This window comes from Pelobates fuscus, chromosome 2 (assembly GCF_036172605.1).
Source record: "Pelobates fuscus isolate aPelFus1 chromosome 2, aPelFus1.pri, whole genome shotgun sequence".
NCBI lineage: Eukaryota > Metazoa > Chordata > Amphibia > Anura > Pelobatidae > Pelobates > Pelobates fuscus.
In genome coordinates this window covers 350,662,476-350,682,561 of record NC_086318.1, presented here as the reverse complement: position 1 = coordinate 350,682,561, position 20,086 = coordinate 350,662,476, and the positions used below count along the sequence as shown (strand labels likewise).

The following is a 20,086-nucleotide window of genomic DNA, read 5'->3' as shown; positions in this document are numbered from 1 at the left end:
CAACGTAAAAAAAAAAAAAAAAAAAAAAAAAAAAAAAGACGAATAGCCTAGGATTTTGTACAGTTTAATGCCAGTCATGAAGATTGGATTTGGATTCACAGAAGACGTGGAAGTTGGCAGACCCTTTGCAATGCTAGTTTGTGGTCTTTAGAAAAAGGAAAAATTGACTATTCCCTGTCTTCTAATCTATCTTCTGTTGTGTTTAAGAAATGTTTCACAAAGTAGAGGAAACCTGTAGCTTAGCTCATGCCAAGGTGGAAAACCAAGTGAGGATGCAGTCATTGTCTGCTTGTGTAGCCTTCTATAAGTCCCTGGATCCGAGACAGTATGATTTCATTAGCACTATTGCAGTTGCCTGGCTCATATGGAGGGTCAATAGTCAGTACACCAGCCACACACAGTGTTCTCTGCGACTCCCCTTGTTCAGTCACAGGGATATTATTTTGCTTCAACCAATTCTTTAAGTTCAGCTTCTTTGTTTCCAGATCCTCGGTGCTATACAAGGATGTGGCTTCTTGGGGGCTTAGAATATGCGTAAGCCTGTTTTTCGTTGCCTCGTCTGCTTCATTCAATACATCTACCTGTAGAACAGCATGGCCCATTACCACCTGTATCAAGGTGTTCTGGTCATCTTGGAAATTAACCAACACAATACTTTAAAACAAAAAAAATATATATTAATTATGTAATATTACCCAAATCACTTTTTGTAGACCATTTACAATTGGTTGCTTACATCATCTACATTACAGTTTTTATGGCCTGAGGAACAAACAGTGCAAAGTACACCTTCCCAAAACCGTCCTCTGACCACTTTCTCTTACAAATGATAGCAGATAAGCATTGGGATCTTCATAGTGATGCCTTGGCTGATTCAAAGTGACAGATCACAAACGGGTTTATTCACCAAAGTGGGAGAACAGACAAAGGAATTGCAAGTTTTATGACAAAACAGACAATGGAAACTCGATCCAACATTTTTTTCCCAATATCATGATAGACCCCAAACAAAAAGGTACTACAGTGAAGCACCGTGAGATCAGCACAACAAATACAGTATGGTAATACACATACAGAATGCAAAACAAAAACAGTTCTTTTATTTCTGGTATATCGTATGTGTATGGTAGTGTCTGTGAGGAAGAAAGACACATTTGCATTTATTTTCAAGTAAGAATTTTGAATAACAAAAGGTGTGGCAGTCGGCACTGTAAAATACAGGTTTGGGAGGTGACCTATTGATGCCAAGAATCTTGCACATATAATTGAAGTATAAGAGGCTGTCTTGTTTCCCATGTCTCTAAGGAAACACTATGCAGCTTCAGTAACAGCCAAGGATTTACCACCTATCAAATGTTATACGAATATATTAAAAAAAATCATGCGTTTTAAAAATCTTTAACCCCTTAAGGACACATGGCATGTGTGACATGTCATGATTCCCTTTTATTCCAGAAGTTTGGTCCTTAAGGGGTTAAAGAAATAGGCTTTCCTAAAAATAAGGTATACACATGTACCATTGTTTAACCCCTTAAGGACACATGACATGTGTGACATGTCATGATTCCCTTTTATTCCAGAAGTTTGGTCCTTAAGGGGTTAAGCATGAATTTTGCAATTCAGTTTTCAACTCACATCCAATCTATAGTAAAAAGTTATATGTACCCATATGTAACTGTACAAGCAATACAAATGTTAGAAGAAAACGAACCTGTATTCCTAACATTAGTAGTAAGGTTTTACATGTATAAAATTAAAAAAAATATATATATCAAAAACCAAAAAGGTTATGGTGGGGGAAAAAAATTTGATTGAAAACCCTTTCCACTTGAAGTCTGTGGATAGTTAATACAATGTTAAACAAAAATCTGCACACCAGTCAAACCATAAGACTTGCTTTTCCCACATAAAGCACAAGTTTGCAGTGATGTTACTACCGCATAGGATTCTGGGTGGGCATATCCTTTGCTATGGTATAGTTTGCCCTGTATCCCAAGATTGCCCCATAATCATGGAGGACATCCCGTAAAGCCACCATAGAGGCCACTGGGCTCGCGAGCATCAAAAGCACATCATCCGCGTATGCCGACAATAGGAAGTCTTTACCTCCCACATTGACCCCTTGTATGCTTGGGCAGTCCCAGGTCTTTAAGGTCATGGACTATTCCAAAATTAGCAGCTGAGTTATGCCGTATGTGTATCCCCTTCCCAGCCACGGCAAGGAAGGCGGAGCTCTTCAGGCTTTTACCCACACAGTCCAATGACCCCAGACCCGGTGTTTTACTCGTCACTTCCTGTGATGCGGCCGCACCGGAAGTGACGTTTCCCAGCTGGAGGAGGAGTGCAGCGCACGCAGGCGCAGAAGGTCAGGTAGTCCACCGGAACACACTGCGCCTGGAGCAACAAGAGGGGGTGTGCGGTAGGGGATGTAACCGGCCAGTGCGCACGCGTGGCTAAGTACTCCCGTCGGGCACAAACAGCGGGATACACCACATGTGTGCACCAGCGGGCAGGGAGAGCTTTTACACTGAGCATTCATCCGATCTTCCTGCCTCACACTGAGCACGCGCCTAACCAGCAAGGACAGCCTCGCACACCGACACCGCACGTGCCCAGTATGGGGGTAGGGAGATCTGATGGTCCCTTTCACTGCGCACGCGCGCACACATTATTTGTCTGCCATGTGGTTAATGGAGTTTTGCCTCTGTCCTTGGAGATAATTGGATTACTTCCCAATTATCTCCAGGACAGAGAGGAGGGATTGTGAGCTTGTGATTGGTCCATGTCCAATATGTTTCCCAGTTTGCCATCTGGTCCCCTAGGGGAGTGTCCACCAGGTGGGAGACCTGCATAAAAGCCGGGCAGGTAGCCCCAGTAAATCAGTTCTGCTTGACCCTCAAAACAAAGTGTCGTCTCGTTATTGGGGGAATTGGATTGTATGCTGATTGCCAGGAGTGTAAACTGTTCGTATGTTTTTTCCTGTTTGGCTGTTTACAGCATTCGTGTGTTTCCTGTTCGGGAGTTTGGAGCATTCCCCTGGTTCCAGTTCAGGAGATTGGAGAATTCATGTGTTTGCAGTAGCTGTCTGTGCATTTGAAAAAGGGAATATCGCCTGAATGGTTCAGGCGATACACCTCTTGTGTGCAAAACGGTCCGTTACACCCCTCTAAGCTCTTTCCCAAGAAATGAGTTACAGAGGTTAATTTGGACAGCCTCACTTATCACTTGAGATCGCACCCCTCTCCTCACCTGGAGGATTTCTTGGTGTCGGGTTCTTCTGAGGGTTTTCACACAGGTCTAGTTGCACTCCCATCCGGCACACTAGAGTGCCCCAACCTCTTATCAGCTTACTCCGATCCCACAGCAGTAGACACTCTACTGGTCAAGGAAGTCCATCTTGTTTTTTTGCTAGGCCCCTTCACCCATCAACCTTTTCAGTTATGGTGCACAAACCCTATTGGTGTTGTATCAAACAAATCTTCCAATACATAAATAAATAAAAGTCTTATTGATCTTTCAGCTCCTCATTCTTCACATACACCAAGCATTAATTTACACCCAATCATTTGACAACCACACCAACAAATTAATTAATTAATTAAATTAAAACTGACATTTATATAGCTTTCTACAGTTTCCACAAGTCCACAAGAGTCTACTGTAGCAAGACAAACAGACATACAAACACACACATATTATATAAATAAATCTATCTATCTCGCCACATCTCTCACTTCAAGGGGTCCCACTTACTACTGCTAAATCCATCTTCTATATCAGAGCCCTACTCCTGAGATTAGGTTTTAATCCAGCATCATTCCTTTGACACAGTAGACCACGACATTCTACTGCACAAACTCAAAAACTCAGGTATTGGTGATCATTCGCTAAACTGGTTTTGATCGTATGTATCGGATCGCTCGCAATATGTGTCCATTTCTGACAGCAACTCCCTCCCTCTCCCAGTCACGTGTGGTGTTCCCCAAGGTTCCATTCTCGTCCCCCTACTATTTTCATTATTTATAAATGATCTGCAAATCCTCAAATGTACACATGTACGCAGATGACACGGTAATCTATGTGAGCAATTCCGATGTACCGCAGCTTGAGGCTGTGCTCCAAGACCAGTTTACAGAGGTAGAAAAGTGGATCGCAAAAAACAAACTGTTCCTGAACACTGACAAAACTGTCACAATGATCTTTGGAACAGTACCTAAATTACACAATTCCCACCTATCCATCAAAACAATTTCAAATGGCACACTGACCGCAGTCCACTCTTTCAAATACTTGGGTATGATGTTAGACCCCAAATCTATCTTTTGGCCTGCACATAGAAACGCTTGCATCTAAACTTTATCCAAAACTAGGTGCCCTGTACAGAAACAAATCCTGCCTAAGCCCTTCAGTAAAGGAAAAGATTGTACAGTAAATGCTGATACCAATCATTGATTATGGGGATGTAGTATATGCATCTGCATCTCAATCCCACATTAATAAACTCAACACATTGTATAACTCGTTCTGCCGATTTGTGCTACAATGTAATTACAGGACCCACCATTGTGACATGCTAAAAGAACTAAACTGTCTGTCGCTGGAATCCAGACGCACCCTTCATCTTTCCAGCCTTGTGTTTAAGAGTTTTTCTGGGAAACTCCCACCCTACCTGAACGCAATGCTTTCCCCGGCTGTTCCCACTTCCTATAACCTCTGATCCAGTACCAACACTTTACTTAGTCTACCTCAATACAAAAAGAAAGCAGCCCGATCCTCCTTCTCCTACAGAGCACCCCAATTGTGGGACGACCTCCCGCACAAATTAAAATCTTCCCTAAGCTTAAAGTCCTTTAAGAGATCCCTCTCTACATACCTCAAAACAGAATGCACCTGTCATGGTTGATTATATATTTCCTACCTGTTCTATGTTAAATTTTGTATATATTGTGTATTAATATTGTTTTTGTATTTTATTGTACACTAACTGTAACAATGCAATGATTTGCGGACCCAGGACATACTTGAAAACAAGAGAAATCTCAATGTATCTTTCCTGGTAAAATATTTTATAAATAAATAAATCAATCAATCATTCTCAGGTCACTCATTTAGAATAGGGGCAGCTTCCGGGATTCCAGCACTGATACCCCAGTGCATATTACCAAAAAAAATTGGGGAGATGGAAATCCTCCATCTATAATCAATATATTCCTCATCCAGAGAAATTACTTTAATACCTTTTGCCCTCTTTTATTACAGGCCTACCCGTACGTTGGTTACGGTACACCCCAACCAACCAATATTTTACATTGCAAAGTAGAACTAAAGGACCAATACAGACAGACGACTTCAGTGAGATTAAGTGGTCTAGGAGACCTTCTGGTGTTTGTTCACTAGATTTAAAACTGAATTGTTAAAATAGCCAGTACAGAAAAACATTTGTGCAATTTAGTTTTGAATTCCCCAATACTATCTGTTTTGTTTTGTGGGGGGAGGGGAGGGGGCATGGCGGGGGTTACACTTAAGAGCAAATTCTAGTGAATTTAAAAGTTAATTGTAGTTGGACATTTATTTTTTTCCATTACAACAGAAATGAAAGAATAAACCTTGTTAGGGTTTATTCCCTAAACAGTAAAAGCCAAATAGCAAAATTCAAGCAGGTCAATAGCTTATTCTGAATTTTACTACATAGTTTTCTATTTCTTTTTAGTAAATAAACCCTTCACTTGGGTGAAAAACGTATTTTAAAACGACACTGCCTCCCTTAAAGGGACACTATAGTCACCATAACAATTCTAGCCTAATGAAGCAGTTGTAGGGTATAGATCATGTCCCATGCACTCTCATTGCTCAATTGTTTGCCATTTAGGAGTTAAATCACTTTAATCTATGTAGCCCTAGGCACACCTTCCTAAACACTTCCGGTAAAGAGTGATCTAATGTTTATACTTCCTTTATTGCAAATTCTGTTTCATTTAGAATTTCATTTCGCCAGCTCTGTTAATAGCTTGCTAGACCCTGCAGGAGCCTCCTGTCTGTGGTTAAAGTTCAATTTACAGAGCAGGAGATGAGAACTTAAAAAAATGAGGTACATCTGATTGGAAACGAAACCATTTTGTTTTCATGCAGGCTGTGTTTGTGACAGACAGGGGAGGTGTGACTAGGGCTGCATCAACAGAAACAAAAGTTATTTAACTCCTAAATGGCAGAATATTGAGAAGTTAAAACTTCAGTGGCATGATCTATACACCAAAACTGCTTCATTAAGCTAAAAGTTGTTTTGGTGACTATAGTGTCCCTTTAAAGTTAGTATTTTGTAAATATATATATGAAATACTGATCACTGAAATTCCAACCAGTCGAGAGATATAAAAAGACAAAGTAGGGACTACTTTTCTCTTTATATTTCTTCCACTCTGAGCAGAGCTACAGAGTCAATTCCGGCGACCATCACGAGTGATGGCTGTGGTGAATTGGCTCCGACTATGGAGAGTATCATCGAATCCTCAATAGACGTCAATGCTGTACTCTTGCACTTGCGTATAGTTCATCAGTGACGTTGGCTACTGGTGCTTCAAGAGCAAGATGGCGGCACCTGCAAGGGACAGGTTCAGGTAAGTAAATTTCACCTTTACCTGCCCATCAGAGGTGATGTCACCATCGGGGGTCTTTGCAAGGTCGGTAAAGTCCCCAGACAGTGACATTGCTACTTTAAAGTAATAAGACAGATCTGTGTATCTCACGGTGTTTACCTTGCAGAAACTGGATCAATTGTTAAGACCCATCCATGGAACTCATTCTTCTCATGGGCCAAAATTTTCACCTGTTTGTTGACATAGGATTGCCACTCCAAAGGATTTTTGTCAAACCATTCAGACATTGCCTTGCAGCTTCCAGTCCTATAGGGCCCGGGGATAAACAATTGTAGTAGTCATATATTATATATAAAAAAAAATAATAATAAAAAAAGATTAATACACAAATAGAAGAACAAACTTTAAGTTGCTTATTCACAAAGCTGTGAGTTATTTACGGAGAGATTAGAACCGGCATTATCTCTGCTATTTTGGCCTTTTTTTTTTTTTTTTGTTAGTTGTCTTCACAATTCCCCATTTATTGTGATTATACATCTAAGTGTGTTATTCACAAAACACATTTTATTTTAGTGTAAAACATTGCAAACTAAGGCAAAAATGGCAGGGCCTTACCATCATGGCAGTCGGTGTGCTCCTACACAATCTGACTTAATACCCTAAGGGCACTCTCATCCACCATGGACAGAACCCGAAACGGACCCTGCATGGCTCAACTGCGGGCTCTGTCCAGAGGTTGGAGGAAATCTTTGCACACTTCTGGGCTAAGCTGGAAGCAAAACTCGCCGCCACTCCACACCTGCCTCCAGCGGATGAGCAAAGAGAAGAAGAGCATGGAGGGGTCAGGCCTGCACCAAACACAGGGACTCCAAAAGCACCTAGCGGTAATCATACTAGCCCACCCAGGCTGCGGACCCCAATGGGTTGTGCACCGAAGCATTGACCACGCAAGAAGAAGACCAGCACCACCAAAGTCTCCGGCTATTCCCTTAAAGAGATGGCCTGGGGCGGAGAATCCGACCTCCTGTGCTCCCATTACACTACCGTCACCGGCTCTCCAGCTGGTTACAACTGCCCCCAACAATGGGCATCGGCTAAGGGTGACAGTTACCTGCTATGGGTCTAACACTCCAGTTAGCCATAGGTCTCACAGGCTATTCCTATTCAGCTGCCATTAATATTGTTTATCTTTCTTGCCATGATGCAGCACTATATTTGGGCCCAGTGGTTTACTATTCTGTAATAATGTTTAGCATGTTTAAAACAGTTGATATTCCTACTAGCACTCATGTCTGAAGCATCTTACATTACACATCCAGACATTTGTGCCTAGTTTACTTTAGATAAGTGTTTTATTTTTTTAAACATGTTGCTGACAGCACAGGGAATGTATTCTAACGTGCTCTTCAAGCCTCGCATAATGATGACAAGTTGATTCAGCCTACCTGCTAGACACTATGACTTCACCTGTTTCAAATTAACTTTGCTTATCTTTCTAAAAACGTGCATCGTATACATCTGCCCTGTCTTTTTATTACTATGTATGATGCTTAATTACCGGTCTATGCGGTCTTGGCATTGCAAGTACGTATGTCACTATTTATATGCACAACAAAAATAAAGATTGACAAAACTAAGGCAAAAATACATCAGCTGCATTAAAAAAAAAATGTTTTTGTTTTTTTAAATCTCTCCCACTCCACTAAAATCACAGCTATTTTTGCCTAAATGTTGCAGTGAGGTATACAGTTCACTGCAATTTGGGGTTTAATGAATGAACACCTAAATATGACTAAAATGTGCTGTTTTGTGCAAAATAAAGGATTTGGCATTTAACGCCTCACTTCCTGTGATGTGGCCTACAATCAAGCTTAATGAATCCTTAATTCCCAAGCTGCCCATCTGCTGCCTTAGAAGGTTACTCCAAGCTTTATAACCACTACACAGCCCACTGTAGTAGTTATGATGCCAGGAGTACCCTACTCCAGCTTCCCAATAATGAAGCACATGATTTGTAGCGGTTTGCTTCCATACCTGGGTCCCTGCCAGGGTTTGATGCAGAGGGGTTAATCTCTGTATGTGCAGCAGTTTGCTTTCATACAAACTCTAGGCACCACGACCAATTAAAATCACCAAAGTGGTTATGGTGTTTGGAGTAAATGGCAAAAATGTGAAATGCTTGTTTAGAGTCATACATACGGTTGTCCTCGTTGGGAAATGCCCACATTAATGCCATGGATGTAGTGTATACCAGTGTTTAAATACAAACCGTATGCCTCAATTTACAAATGCAGTCTCTGAGGCTTCAATTGTTAAATGTTAGAGAAAACAAAGAGTGCAGCTCATGTAGTACCAAGAATCAAGAAGAATGGGGGAGGATTTAAAACAATCCTCTTAATCAAGCTTTGGTACAAAACAAAATCTATAAGAGGATAGGTGCAACAAATATTGCAAATACATTGCAATTTTCATTCGTTAACATGTAGAGCAAAATAGATGGGAGGAGAAAAAGCTATAAAAAGGATTTATCACCATTTCTATACACAAATACCAGGCATTGTATGTCAATTCATTCTGAGTTACTTAAATGAAATTAACATATTTTGGGTTACTCACTCAACATACTGGACTAACAAAAGAAAACAGAACAAAAAAAAAAGAATTAGTTTAACTGAAAACAGCTGTCTTGAGAAAAAAAATCAATTTCAGATAAATGGGACCAAGAATTTGGAATTTCACTTTGAATTTGCAGCAATTCATACTTTTTTTTTTCTTTTTTAATAACCCAGTTATTATTCACTTTTTATATTTACATTTAACAATATTATGGCTGAAGAATGGGGTTTGCAGTTTTCATATTTCTCTACTCAGACTCTCTGCAACAAGTGCAGTACTTTAACAAGATAGTTTTGCATTGAGCACTCCTATGATTTAACTTTAATATTATTTAATAATCTCAAATAGTTGCAGCTTTAGAAGGCTGCATGCATGATTCTATATTCCACTGCACGACTTTCTGTAAACAACAAACTTCTATGTTTCTCAATAAAAAGTCCGAATAACAACAAAAAGGTAAAACAGAGATTACTTTTCCTTATATATTAATCCGAAAAAGGCAGAGAATTTTAACTCCCACACCTTTCAGTAATCACTCAAGGGGAATGTAAATCAAACGTGCAAAAACTAGCAATGTCTGCAGACATTAGCAGGATCAGTACAGTCTTGCCAAATGGAGCCCAGTTTTGCATCCATGCATGAGAATACAAATGGCAGTTTCAGGGTGTTTTATTTACCACATCTATAACAGGCTCACCCATGAACCTTAAATGTTAGCACTGAGTACGCCAGACACTAGCCCTCAGATGTTTATGCACTCCAACTCCCAATATTCTTTGAATGCAATAGATGAGCCGAAAAGTTTGGTTGTTTTAATTCACCATTTGGTATACCAGAGTTTAAAGGGACACAACAGGCACCCAGACCACTTCAGCTCATTGAGTGCACTATCCAAGGTCCCTTAACACTGGAAAGGTAATATTGCAGTTTTTAATAAACTGTAATAACCATATTTGACAGCCACTATAGGGACTTCCGGATGGTTAGGTGACTTTTGGTCACCTAACTGACGCTGGATGTCCTCACGCTATCCATGAGGCTATCCAGCGTCACGTTAAATCCCATAGGAAAGCATTATACAGGCTTTCCTATTGGGGGAAGTACTAATGCGAGTGAGGCCATTACCACGCATGCGCATTAAGTCTTCTGACTAACGTCAATGAGGGAGGAGCGGAGGCGGAGTCCTAACCAACACAGAGGGACATCGGCGCTGGAATAAGGCAAGTGACACAAAGGGAGCTATAGTGCCAGGAAAACAACTTTGTTTTCCTGGCACTATAGTTTCCCTTTAACCCCTTAAGGACCAAACTTCTGGAATAAAAGGGAATCATGACATGTCACATGTCATGTGTCCTTAAGGGGTTAACAAACCCTGGAATATGCAACACACATAACAGTGACAGGTCTACACGCAAATAGTTTCCTAAAGATGTTATAACCCATATCTTACCTTAAAAATGATCAAAAAAGTTTAATAGTTTGCTGTTTAGACTGCCGCTACTTTCTGCAAAGAAAAACATAAGAACGAGGTAGTAAATACGCAGTTCTATAGACAATATACATTACTAATAAATCTGTAGCATGCTAGATAACTATATTGCCATTAACATTAAAGAGACAATCCATGGTGTATTTACAACCCATTCATTGGGCCTTACACTGACAGTGCATTAATAAGATATCAATAAAAGATGCTGAAAACAGATCTGTCACCAAAAATAAACTTCATCTAATAATAATCAATGCAACTAAGATGTAATTTTGAGCAAGAGCGAAGTTTGTTATTTATACAGTGTGATTTCTAAACACATTTACAGTAGTTTAGAGACACATTACTGTGAGTATCATTGCTGAGGAGCTCTGCTATACACTAAAACAAACCAAAAATATGGAGCTCCCAGAAAAGAGGAACACTATGACAGAAAAGTGGGACAGAGAAATTTGGGCCCAAAAATGGGACTATCCCTCCTAAATAATAACACTTGGGAGGTATGGAAGAAAAAGAAGTTGCACTAAAAAGAGCATTTAAACATACTTTGAAGGGAACTTTATTACTTTTAATACGTTAATTTTATAATGAATTAAAAATTGGAGACATTTCAGCCCATAGTCAGTCAATCTTTTATATTAAACTGAAATGGTCGCCCACCTGGCTAATGTAATCCCCCAGACACACAGTGATGCAGTTAAATTCTAAGCCCCGAGCAACATTCCCACTGCAGGCAAAGCTTTGCATACAATCAAATATACATACAGCACCTAACTCCACAGCTATCAGTCCAGATCCACATGTAACATGTGCACACCTCTCGTGACGCCACTTCCTGTCAGCAATACCCGTGATGCTTTGGATTTGTAGTTTTCTCTGAAAGTGAAACTGATACTAGTATGAAACAGGCAGGAGAAGGTTCTGCACATGTTAAACACACCACAGTAGATTTTCCATTCGTGGGAACACATCCTGTATGCATACAAGAGCAAATAAAATCCCTATACTTATGATTTTATTAAATAAACAAAATGCAGTGTGGTCATGTGCTTGTATTATGATGTGTTTGCCAGATAATTTGCAAAATCTCCACAATTTACACTAAGATCTCAATGCATTCTGGGGTGTGTGGCTGAAACAGAGCTGGTATATAAATATTGCAGCATAATCTTTAACCAAAATGGCAGATACAGGAAACTAGAGAGTTTCAAATGCAGTTACAATGGGACAGGGAAGGCTAAAATATATAATTAAAACTAATCTGAACTATAGGGCTTATTAACTAAGCACAGGCTTGTTACAGACGGACAACATTTGTAAATTTAGTAACTCCTATTTACTAATGGCAAAATGCATTAATTTTTACTGAATTTTCTCCATCCAGATAAAAAATTGTTGCTTAGTGAACAAACCTCATAGTTTATGTCAGTTTTAATGCCATTGGTGGGCCTTCATTGTCCCATTAATAGCATTCAGCTTGATCTATTCAGGTTAAAATCAGTCATTTGACATGCAAATACTATGTAAAATATAGGACTTGCATATTTACTGAACATGAAATGGATACTAGGCTTCAACCAAATCTTGCCCGGAGACAGACTGATCAGCTAAATACATTTACATGATTTTTGCAAGTACATTTATTGAAAGCTGGACTATTTTTTCCAAAGGACAAGATCTGCAACACCAAAAAGCCATTTTATTTTATGCATGTGGGGCCTAAAAAGGAATTTGTATTATTACAAATCACTAAGACTATTGTGATTGGAAAGTGTAGAAAATACCCTGAATGAGGATATTTGGTTGGAAAGAAGTTAGCTTTAGGTTAAGCTTGGGGGGGTCGTAGTATCAGGGCAGTTAATCCTAAATCCCCCAAAACACTAAAGAAACCACAGACCCTTTAATACTAATTGTCTAAACCTAAATCATGGGGTACACTGTTTTACCCAACTTCATTACAGGACCAGGTAAGCAGAGTATACGCCATAGCATTATAAACAGCAATATAAAAACGCCGTGCTCTTTTCAATGAGGCAACATTGTTGTTGCATTTCTGTTCATGATGGGAACTCTTTTAATTCAATAAGGACATCATAGTATCAGCCATAGCCAGGCAGGGGAAAATTCCTCCATACCTGGATGACGAGTCCACCTCTCCTACAATAGTTTTGTGACAAGCTAGCCTTTTTATTCCTTATAGAATGGCAACAAACCATTACTAACGCTAAGCAGAAAGTAAAATATTTCTTCCATATTTAAGGCCTATACATCTCCTCGCTAAATGCCTAAATACATTTAAGCATAAAAAAAATCTAGAAACCACCACATGGTTCATGCTTCAGGTTCCATTGAATGAACCTCAGATTCCATAATTTACTTGACTAAAAAGGCCTAAAACGTTTGGCCTCCTTTCTAGAAAACCTTCAAACTCACCTCTCTTCTCTTTTACACTTTGGTTATTTTATACTTTAGTATGTTGCAACTGGATGTAAATTGTTGCCTAATATTTTCAGTGGTTTGTTTATACTGGTTCTTTTATTTTATGTTGTTTTTTTCTTTTTACCTAAGAAGAAAAAATAAGTATATCTTTCTGAATCGCATTCACATGTGCACAATGTCTTGACGTGCTTGTCTATTATTACTGTTGAATGTCATTTATATATCAGTATTCCCACCCTAAACAGAATTTATGTAATTTTTCCCTGGTATAATGAAAAAAAGTTTAAATAAAAAAATGTGCGTAATAAACCATTAATAATAAAAATGTAAAAAAACAGATTTAATTTTATTTTGTCAGTAAATGTCCTGCATTTTTGCATCTAAGGCTCTTTTTTTCCATGACCCAGCAGTGGTAAATCCTACCAGGAACGTTTAAATTTCAATATGCTATCACATGCTCATTTCTTTAGTTTATTATATGTTGTTTTGTTTTTTTATTAGTGTATTCTTAGTCTGTATATTTCCAAGACACCACATACTTCTATATAACAGACTTATATATATAACTTATATAGATATAAAATGTTTGGTTTTCAAGTATAATGGTAACATATAGGAGACCATTATCACTGTATAACAATAAAGCAGCCAGGCAGAGTGTCTCCATAATGGAAGGACACATTCCTGTGAAGGCGCCTACAAACACAAGAGATGGCGGGGAGCAATAACTATGGCAACAAACGAACATTCCCGCTCCCCCTCCCTAAAGGGGGCGTTAGCAAGGTGACGTCACTCGCTCAGAACCAATCGACATACGCGTCGTACATGTTCAGCGTGAACTCCCTTATAAAAGGCGACGCTCTGCGCAAGCGTGCTTCAGTTTCCGTCGGGGGGTTAGAGAGCATTGTGCAGGATGTCTCGCTACGGGCGGTACGGAGGCGGTAAGTGGATTCATGGATGGCTTCTTTTTTTTTTTTTTATAGCAGCGCGTTTTCGTGTGGCTGTATGTCGACGTCGCACTCTGAGCGGGTGGCTGCCGGTTGCTGGGTTTCTCCCTGCGCTCCAGCGGGTGATGGCGCGGGTTTGGTGTGTGTGGCCGCCATTTTGTGCATCGGGCGCGTCACGTGCCTGCGGCTTTGTGTGTGGAGTGTGGAGTAATGGCGCCCGCGCATCCCATGCTGGAGGCCGGGCCCTGTGAGCAGCACTCCGGCTGTGCTCCACGCTGCGGCCCCGATCGCGGCCATCTCTCCCCGGGTTGTTGTGCGGAGTCATAGTAACCCAGCATGGCGGCCCTGGCTCTGCCGGCCTCTAACACGCTTGCCCTCAGCCTATTGGGCCGTGTGTAGGTATATAAATGAGTGCCGGTGTGGATTATTGGTGTCTGATTGCTCTGCTGGCCGCACAACTAGTTACTCTGCCTCAGTGTATCCCAAACCGGGGCCTGCATTGAATCAAGGATTGCTGCATTTCCCCTCATTCAATGGAGATACTGAGATTTGGTCTGTTGGTGGGCAGCAGGGACCGGCTTGTAATACCTTGTCTACACACTGCATGCTGGGGCCTATGGAAAAAAATGGTTATGGGAATTACTTTCTATGCATGGAGTGGGTCTGGTTGATTTAAATTGTATGTGTGATATTGTAAAGGAACACTCCATGTACTCTTAGTGGCGATGGTGCCAGGAATGCCTGACTTTGTGAGCTAGATAAGTATGGCTTGACAATTTGCCTGGGGTCTGCATCTGTAAATTATGTGGTGTGATGGTATAATTTTTTCTTTTAAGAGAACTCTAGCTTGCATCTCTGCACTTGACTGTGTCTATCGACTTGTGTGTATGTTGTGTTGCAAGCTATGTTCACAGCATACTTCCTCCAGTGTATAGTATTGGCTTGTTGACTCTCTCTTTCAACAATAAGCACTTTACACTTTAGTAAAAGCTGGTTTACAAATTTAATTGCTGAAGTGGCTTGCATTAAACTGCAGCCTCTAGAAAACTACTGGACATTTTTTCAATTTTGACTTGTGTTGCCTAAATTAACGCTTAATGTCTGACAATTCACGCTTTTTTTTGTTTTTTATAGTAAACTTGCTTGTTGCCAAACCTTAGAGTGAACTGATACACTTAAAACAAAGTGCTATAGTTGAATTTACTTTGAAACTGTAAGGGTAATTCTGTAAGTCTAAACAGGCCTACACTAATTCTGTTTGCCTTCTAACAAGCTTTACATCTCTCTTTTTTTTTTTTTTTTAGAAGCAAAAGTGTATGTTGGGAACCTTGGAACTGGTGCAGGAAAAGGGGAGCTTGAGCGTGCATTTAGTTACTATGGTCCCCTGCGTACAGTGTGGATAGCAAGGAACCCACCTGGATTTGCTTTTGTTGAGTTTGAGGACACAAGAGACGCTGAAGATGCTGTTCGAGGACTGGACGGAAAGTACGTATCCTGTTCTGTAACTTGTACTAATCACTGTCTATTACCCCTTGAGTGTCTAACTAGAACATACTTTCTGGAGTGTATAAAAATCTTAATTGAATACTCTTGGTAATGAGAACACTGTCCCGTCTAAATCAGGGGAAGCATTCCTTCTACTCTTGGTATTAGAAAGCTTGTTTCCTGCTATACCCTAGATTTTTTTTTTGTGGTCCAATATGGCTAGCCTTTATGCAAAATTTTATTGTCTTGACTTTTTTACTTTTTTTTTTCCCTAAAGGGTAATCTGTGGATCCAGAGTTCGCGTTGAGTTATCGACAGGCATGCCCCGACGATCGCGATATGATAGGCCACCAGCAAGACGTCCGTTTGACCCCAGTGATCGTTGTTATGAGTGCGGTGAAAAGGGTCATTATGCATATGATTGCCAGAGGTATAGCAGGCGCAGAAGGGGTAGCAGGTATTGGCCTAAATGAACTAGTGTTCTTGGCTTGTGTGTCTTAACATGGTATCTTTGAAGTGTGGTGTGGCTTTTTTAAAAGCAGCAGTCCTTAAAGTTTGTTTGGGTCAGTGTTTAAAATCCTGCAAACTTTAAACACTACATATTTTAATCTTGATACCCAGACGAGAGTCTTATAAAGACTATGGACACATTATCTTCATAAAAGCTTGGAGGCCGCTGTTCAATGCATGTGAAACCAGACATAGAAAATACAAAAGGAGAGCACCAGAACAATATAAGACCATGTTTAATTGAAGCACTGTTTCCTGCAGTGTTTGCAATAGCAGGCTTGTTAGTGTAGCAGCGAAAGTTAATCATTGTGGACTGCTGCTTTCTTGTTCTGGTGCTTTATGGCTTGTGTAATAACTTTCACATGTTTAAAATATTAATAATCAACCTGGTCAAAACCTTACAGGTTTCTTCGTTTGAGTCAGTCGCCTTGATTCAGAATGGCACGAGCCTTAAGATTTCATGCTGAGGCGCCTTGCAAATCCGACTTTATGATTCTGCTAGACCTTGAGGTGATCAGCATAAGAGGCCAGATCCCCTCAAGCCTTCTACATCTAGAACCACCTTTAAGATTCTGTAGAGGCCAGCAAATCTATGGTCTACTGTGATCGCCGTATCAGTAAAATTGGCATACAATTGAGGCTCCCCTCTGGTTTTGAAAAGAACCGATTGACCACATTCCCACCTAGAAAAACCTTCATGCGTCAATCAAGCCTCACCTGGCTCATATGGCTGTCAGTTTGGTCGTCGTTAGATTGAAGAACAACTACAATAGATGCAGCGATCGGCTGGTAGATCCTTCTAGACCGTCTAGATCTTCTAGACCTTGGGCCAAAGAGGGTCGACCTGCAGACTTGCAAGGTTTATTTTACATACAAATTATAGTGTCTTAACTGAAATTGCTTTTACTGCTACTGTAAATTGCTTTAACCAGTTTCTCCTAGGTAGCTCTGTTCAAGATGTAGGTTTCCTGATAGTCACTGCTAAAGGTCTCATTCATAATAGTTACTGTGGTGTCATTGATCCAAAATAACTCCTTTTCATCTACTTAGGTCTCGGTCTCGCTCTCACTCAAGATCCCGAGGAAGGAGATATTCTCGTTCAAGAAGCAGGAGCCGTGGCAGAAGGTGAGCTTTATTAATGACTTGTGCAGTCATTGACTCAACTTTTTAAATTGAAGATCTTTTGTGAGCATGTCTGTTCCAATAACTCAGGCATTGAACATATGCAGCTTTAAATATTATTGCCTGACCAGTCCAAACGGTGTCTGCCCCTGTCATGAAGGGAGAGTCTAAAACTTACTTTACTTAGTATTTTACAAGGACATTGTAAGAACTCGAGCAACTATTGTAATGAAATTCTGGTGTATAAATCACTCCCCTGAAGTCTGACCTCCCAATTCTGTCCACTAGGATTTTAAACCCCTTCTGTTTATGCAGCCCTAGGTGCATAAAAACTTGCTGTTAATGAGTCTCTAAAGTTTAGTACAATGTATATTTTAGTTGTATGTTTTGCTGAACTTCAATCACAAATGAGTGACTTAACAGGAGATGGGAAACTTAAGCAGTCTTAACACTAACTTTAATATGGGAAGTCTGTGACATAGGATACAGAACTGTTGGCTTCTATGCTTTTGACAAATAGTTTTATTTAAATCTTTCTTGCTATTTACATATGGGTATTAAGGGACTTGAGTGTGAATGACACTGCACTCTACAGAGGGTATTCAGCGGCAATAATAAACCAGCATGGCTTATCTGATTCTTTTTCTTTGCCTCCTAAGATCCAGGTCTGCTACCCCTCGACGATCAAGATCAGTGACACCACGTCGATCAAGATCTGGTACCCCACGCAGATCCAGATCTGTGTCTGTTAAAAGATCAAGGTAATGTAAAATGTATAACCCTACCTAGGTGGTATGTCAGTAGGAATAGTAACTGCACTATCATGAGCTTGTACTCTAATAGTATAACTCGCCAAGCTAAATATCTACCAAGAAGGAACTACCCTTTTGGTAATGTTGGGAAACGGTTCTGTAGTTTCAGTTTACCAGTTACCTTTTTGTAGCTCTCCTCTAGCTTTTTTGTAAACTTGGAACTGTTAAACTAAACCACGTTTTTTTTTTTTTTAATCTGCAGGTCAAGATCCAGGTCAAGATCTAGGTCTGTGTCACGTCCCAGAAGCCGGTAAGAAAAGACCAGCTGTTGCTGGAACTATTAAACTTAATGGTTGTCTTAAGAACCTTCTAATCATGCTCTAAATCAACTGCAGGAGAACTTGAATTGCTGCACAATGCATAGCAGGACTGCTCATGGACAGTGTCACAAGCTCTCAAGCAACATGCACATTTCTGCATCAACCATGCTCCCCTCTATAGATACATTTGGCTTCTCTGGAGCAAAATTGTTTGTTTGTTTTTTCTGCACCATATCTATACTGTAGTGACTAGATAATTGGGAGTATTTAAATTGACTTGTTGCACAGTTCTGGTCTAATAGAACTAGTCTACTGCAATACTCTAACTGTAAACATGGTTGTTACAGGCACTGTTTTTGCTATGCTAGGTAATGCATTTACTTTAAACATGTACTAACAAGTTGCTGTATGTGCTAGAAAGTGGCAATCTCTTCTAAACAGTGCTCATATTTGTCTTTCTGCAGCTCAAAATCAAGGTCTGCATCTCCAAAACGAAGGTAAGTTGAATAGTTTCCACTTGTATCTCTAGTGCTCAAAGGTTGGCTTTTGAAGTGGTGGTCGTGTATCAGAGCACCTGTCAAAAGAACAAACAGAATTTGTTCAAAGACTTGTTGGTCACACTATTGCTAGACCATCTACTTTGCTCTGACACAAGTGGAATGAGTATTGAGTTTCTTTTACTGTATAAAGTGTTAACTTTTTTTTCTGGCTTTTTCCTTTAGTGATGTCATAGTGTCTTGCAGTCGCTCACCATCCAGAAGCCCCCAGAGGAGCATTAGTCCAGAAAGGAATGGATAGATGGCATGATTGTTTTGAAAGGAATTTGTTAATACATTCATTCTCCTTGTTAGAATTCTGCCTTGGACAATTTGGGTTTATTTTAAACTTTGTTAATTCACTTCAATAGGCTAGTGTACAACGTATGTTATACCTTCATCTGAAAGTGAAGCCTTTTTGTATCTTGGGATTAAAGTGTAATTGTTAATGAATGTGTGGCTTGTCAAAGCTTGCAGGAGACTATGACCAAGCTGCATGAATTAAATATTTTAATGTATCTGCCTGTAGAAGTTACATGCTTGATGCAGATTTTGCTGTATTTACGGTGTCCTTGCTCTTCCAGAGTGTTTGCACCCTTTTTTCATGGATTTTTTTTTCATTCTGGTAAGAACATTGCTCCTGTCACTTATCCTATACCAGAGTATTGGAGATTTTTGCCCACAGAGCTTTTACTGTTTTTTTTTTTTTTTTTTTTTTTGCAGATGTGTTTAAACTTGATTATTCAGCATTTTTTGCAGATGTTTAAAAACTTGGGCATTCAGCATTGTCTGAAATAAACAGTTTCCATTAAAGTGTCTCCTGGCTTAAATCTATCAAATACCTGCAACAGTCAACAGAGGAATGCTTATCCGCTAAACTTGAACTAAAAGCAGTCGTGTCCAAAGTTCGGCACGCTGGACATATGCTCTACTCTGTGGAACTGCTCTTCATGTCAAAAACAGCTTGTATATGTTCATTCTAATTGTTTAGTCCAGGCATAGGCAACCGTCGGCACTCCAAATGTTTTGGACTGCACCTACCGTGATGCTTTGCTAGCATTATGGGGAAAGTAGTCCACAACATCTGAAGTGCCGAAGGTTGCCTATCCCTGGTCTAGTCAAAATATATGAAGGGTAAACATAATCAGACAAAATAAGTCATTGCTTCATAATATACAGAAGTATAGAGGATATAAAAAACAAGAACATGATATCAAAATTAAAAATCATCATTAGATCCATGCAAATAAGGGTTTTTTCACTTCTTGTGTTTATAA

General features: G+C 39.9%; 2 protein-coding genes across 3 annotated transcripts; one reads left to right on the top strand and one right to left on the bottom strand.

Moving 5' to 3' along the window:
• Nucleotides 1-194: 194 nt before the first annotated feature.
• GEMIN6 (gem nuclear organelle associated protein 6) lies at nucleotides 195-6,895 on the bottom strand. The gene is made up of 2 exons (XM_063441359.1): nucleotides 6,753-6,895; nucleotides 195-654 (listed from the first exon to the last, which is right to left on the bottom strand). The coding sequence occupies exons 1-2, from the start codon at nucleotides 6,878-6,880 to the stop codon at nucleotides 279-281; spliced, it is 504 nt and encodes a 167-aa protein (XP_063297429.1). The 5' UTR covers nucleotides 6,881-6,895; the 3' UTR covers nucleotides 195-278.
• Nucleotides 6,896-13,969: 7,074 nt separating this feature from the next.
• Nucleotides 13,970-19,546, top strand: SRSF7 (serine and arginine rich splicing factor 7). 2 transcript variants are annotated; one of them, XM_063443622.1, is made up of 8 exons: nucleotides 13,970-14,078; nucleotides 15,389-15,569; nucleotides 15,847-16,026; nucleotides 17,130-17,204; nucleotides 17,861-17,962; nucleotides 18,216-18,263; nucleotides 18,738-18,770; nucleotides 18,996-19,546. In XM_063443622.1, the coding sequence occupies exons 1-8, from the start codon at nucleotides 14,051-14,053 to the stop codon at nucleotides 19,069-19,071; spliced, it is 723 nt and encodes a 240-aa protein (XP_063299692.1). In that variant the 5' UTR covers nucleotides 13,970-14,050; the 3' UTR covers nucleotides 19,072-19,546. The 2 variants fall into 2 exon arrangements, with proteins under 2 accessions (XP_063299692.1, XP_063299693.1); XM_063443623.1 differs by having other exon boundaries at nucleotides 15,847-15,999; nucleotides 18,996-19,545.
• The last annotated feature ends 540 nt before the right edge of the window (nucleotides 19,547-20,086 follow it).

What these genes read in the sequence shown, in the direction of transcription:
- GEMIN6 (XM_063441359.1), bottom strand. Translation starts at nt 6,880, where the DNA reads ATGTCTGAATGGTTTGACAAAAATCCTTTGGAGTGGCAATCCTATGTC. An exon ending in ATTGATCCAGTTTCTGCAAG is followed by an intron (nt 655 to 6,752) that starts GTAAACACCGTG and finishes TTTGTTTTAAAG; the next exon opens with TATTGTGTTGGTTAATTTCC.
- SRSF7 (XM_063443622.1), top strand. Translation starts at nt 14,051, where the DNA reads ATGTCTCGCTACGGGCGGTACGGAGGCG. An exon ending in GTTCGAGGACTGGACGGAAA is followed by an intron (nt 15,570 to 15,846) that starts GTACGTATCCTG and finishes TTTTCCCTAAAG; the next exon opens with GGTAATCTGTGGATCCAGAG. An exon ending in TCTGCATCTCCAAAACGAAG is followed by an intron (nt 18,771 to 18,995) that starts GTAAGTTGAATA and finishes TTTTTCCTTTAG; the next exon opens with TGATGTCATAGTGTCTTGCA.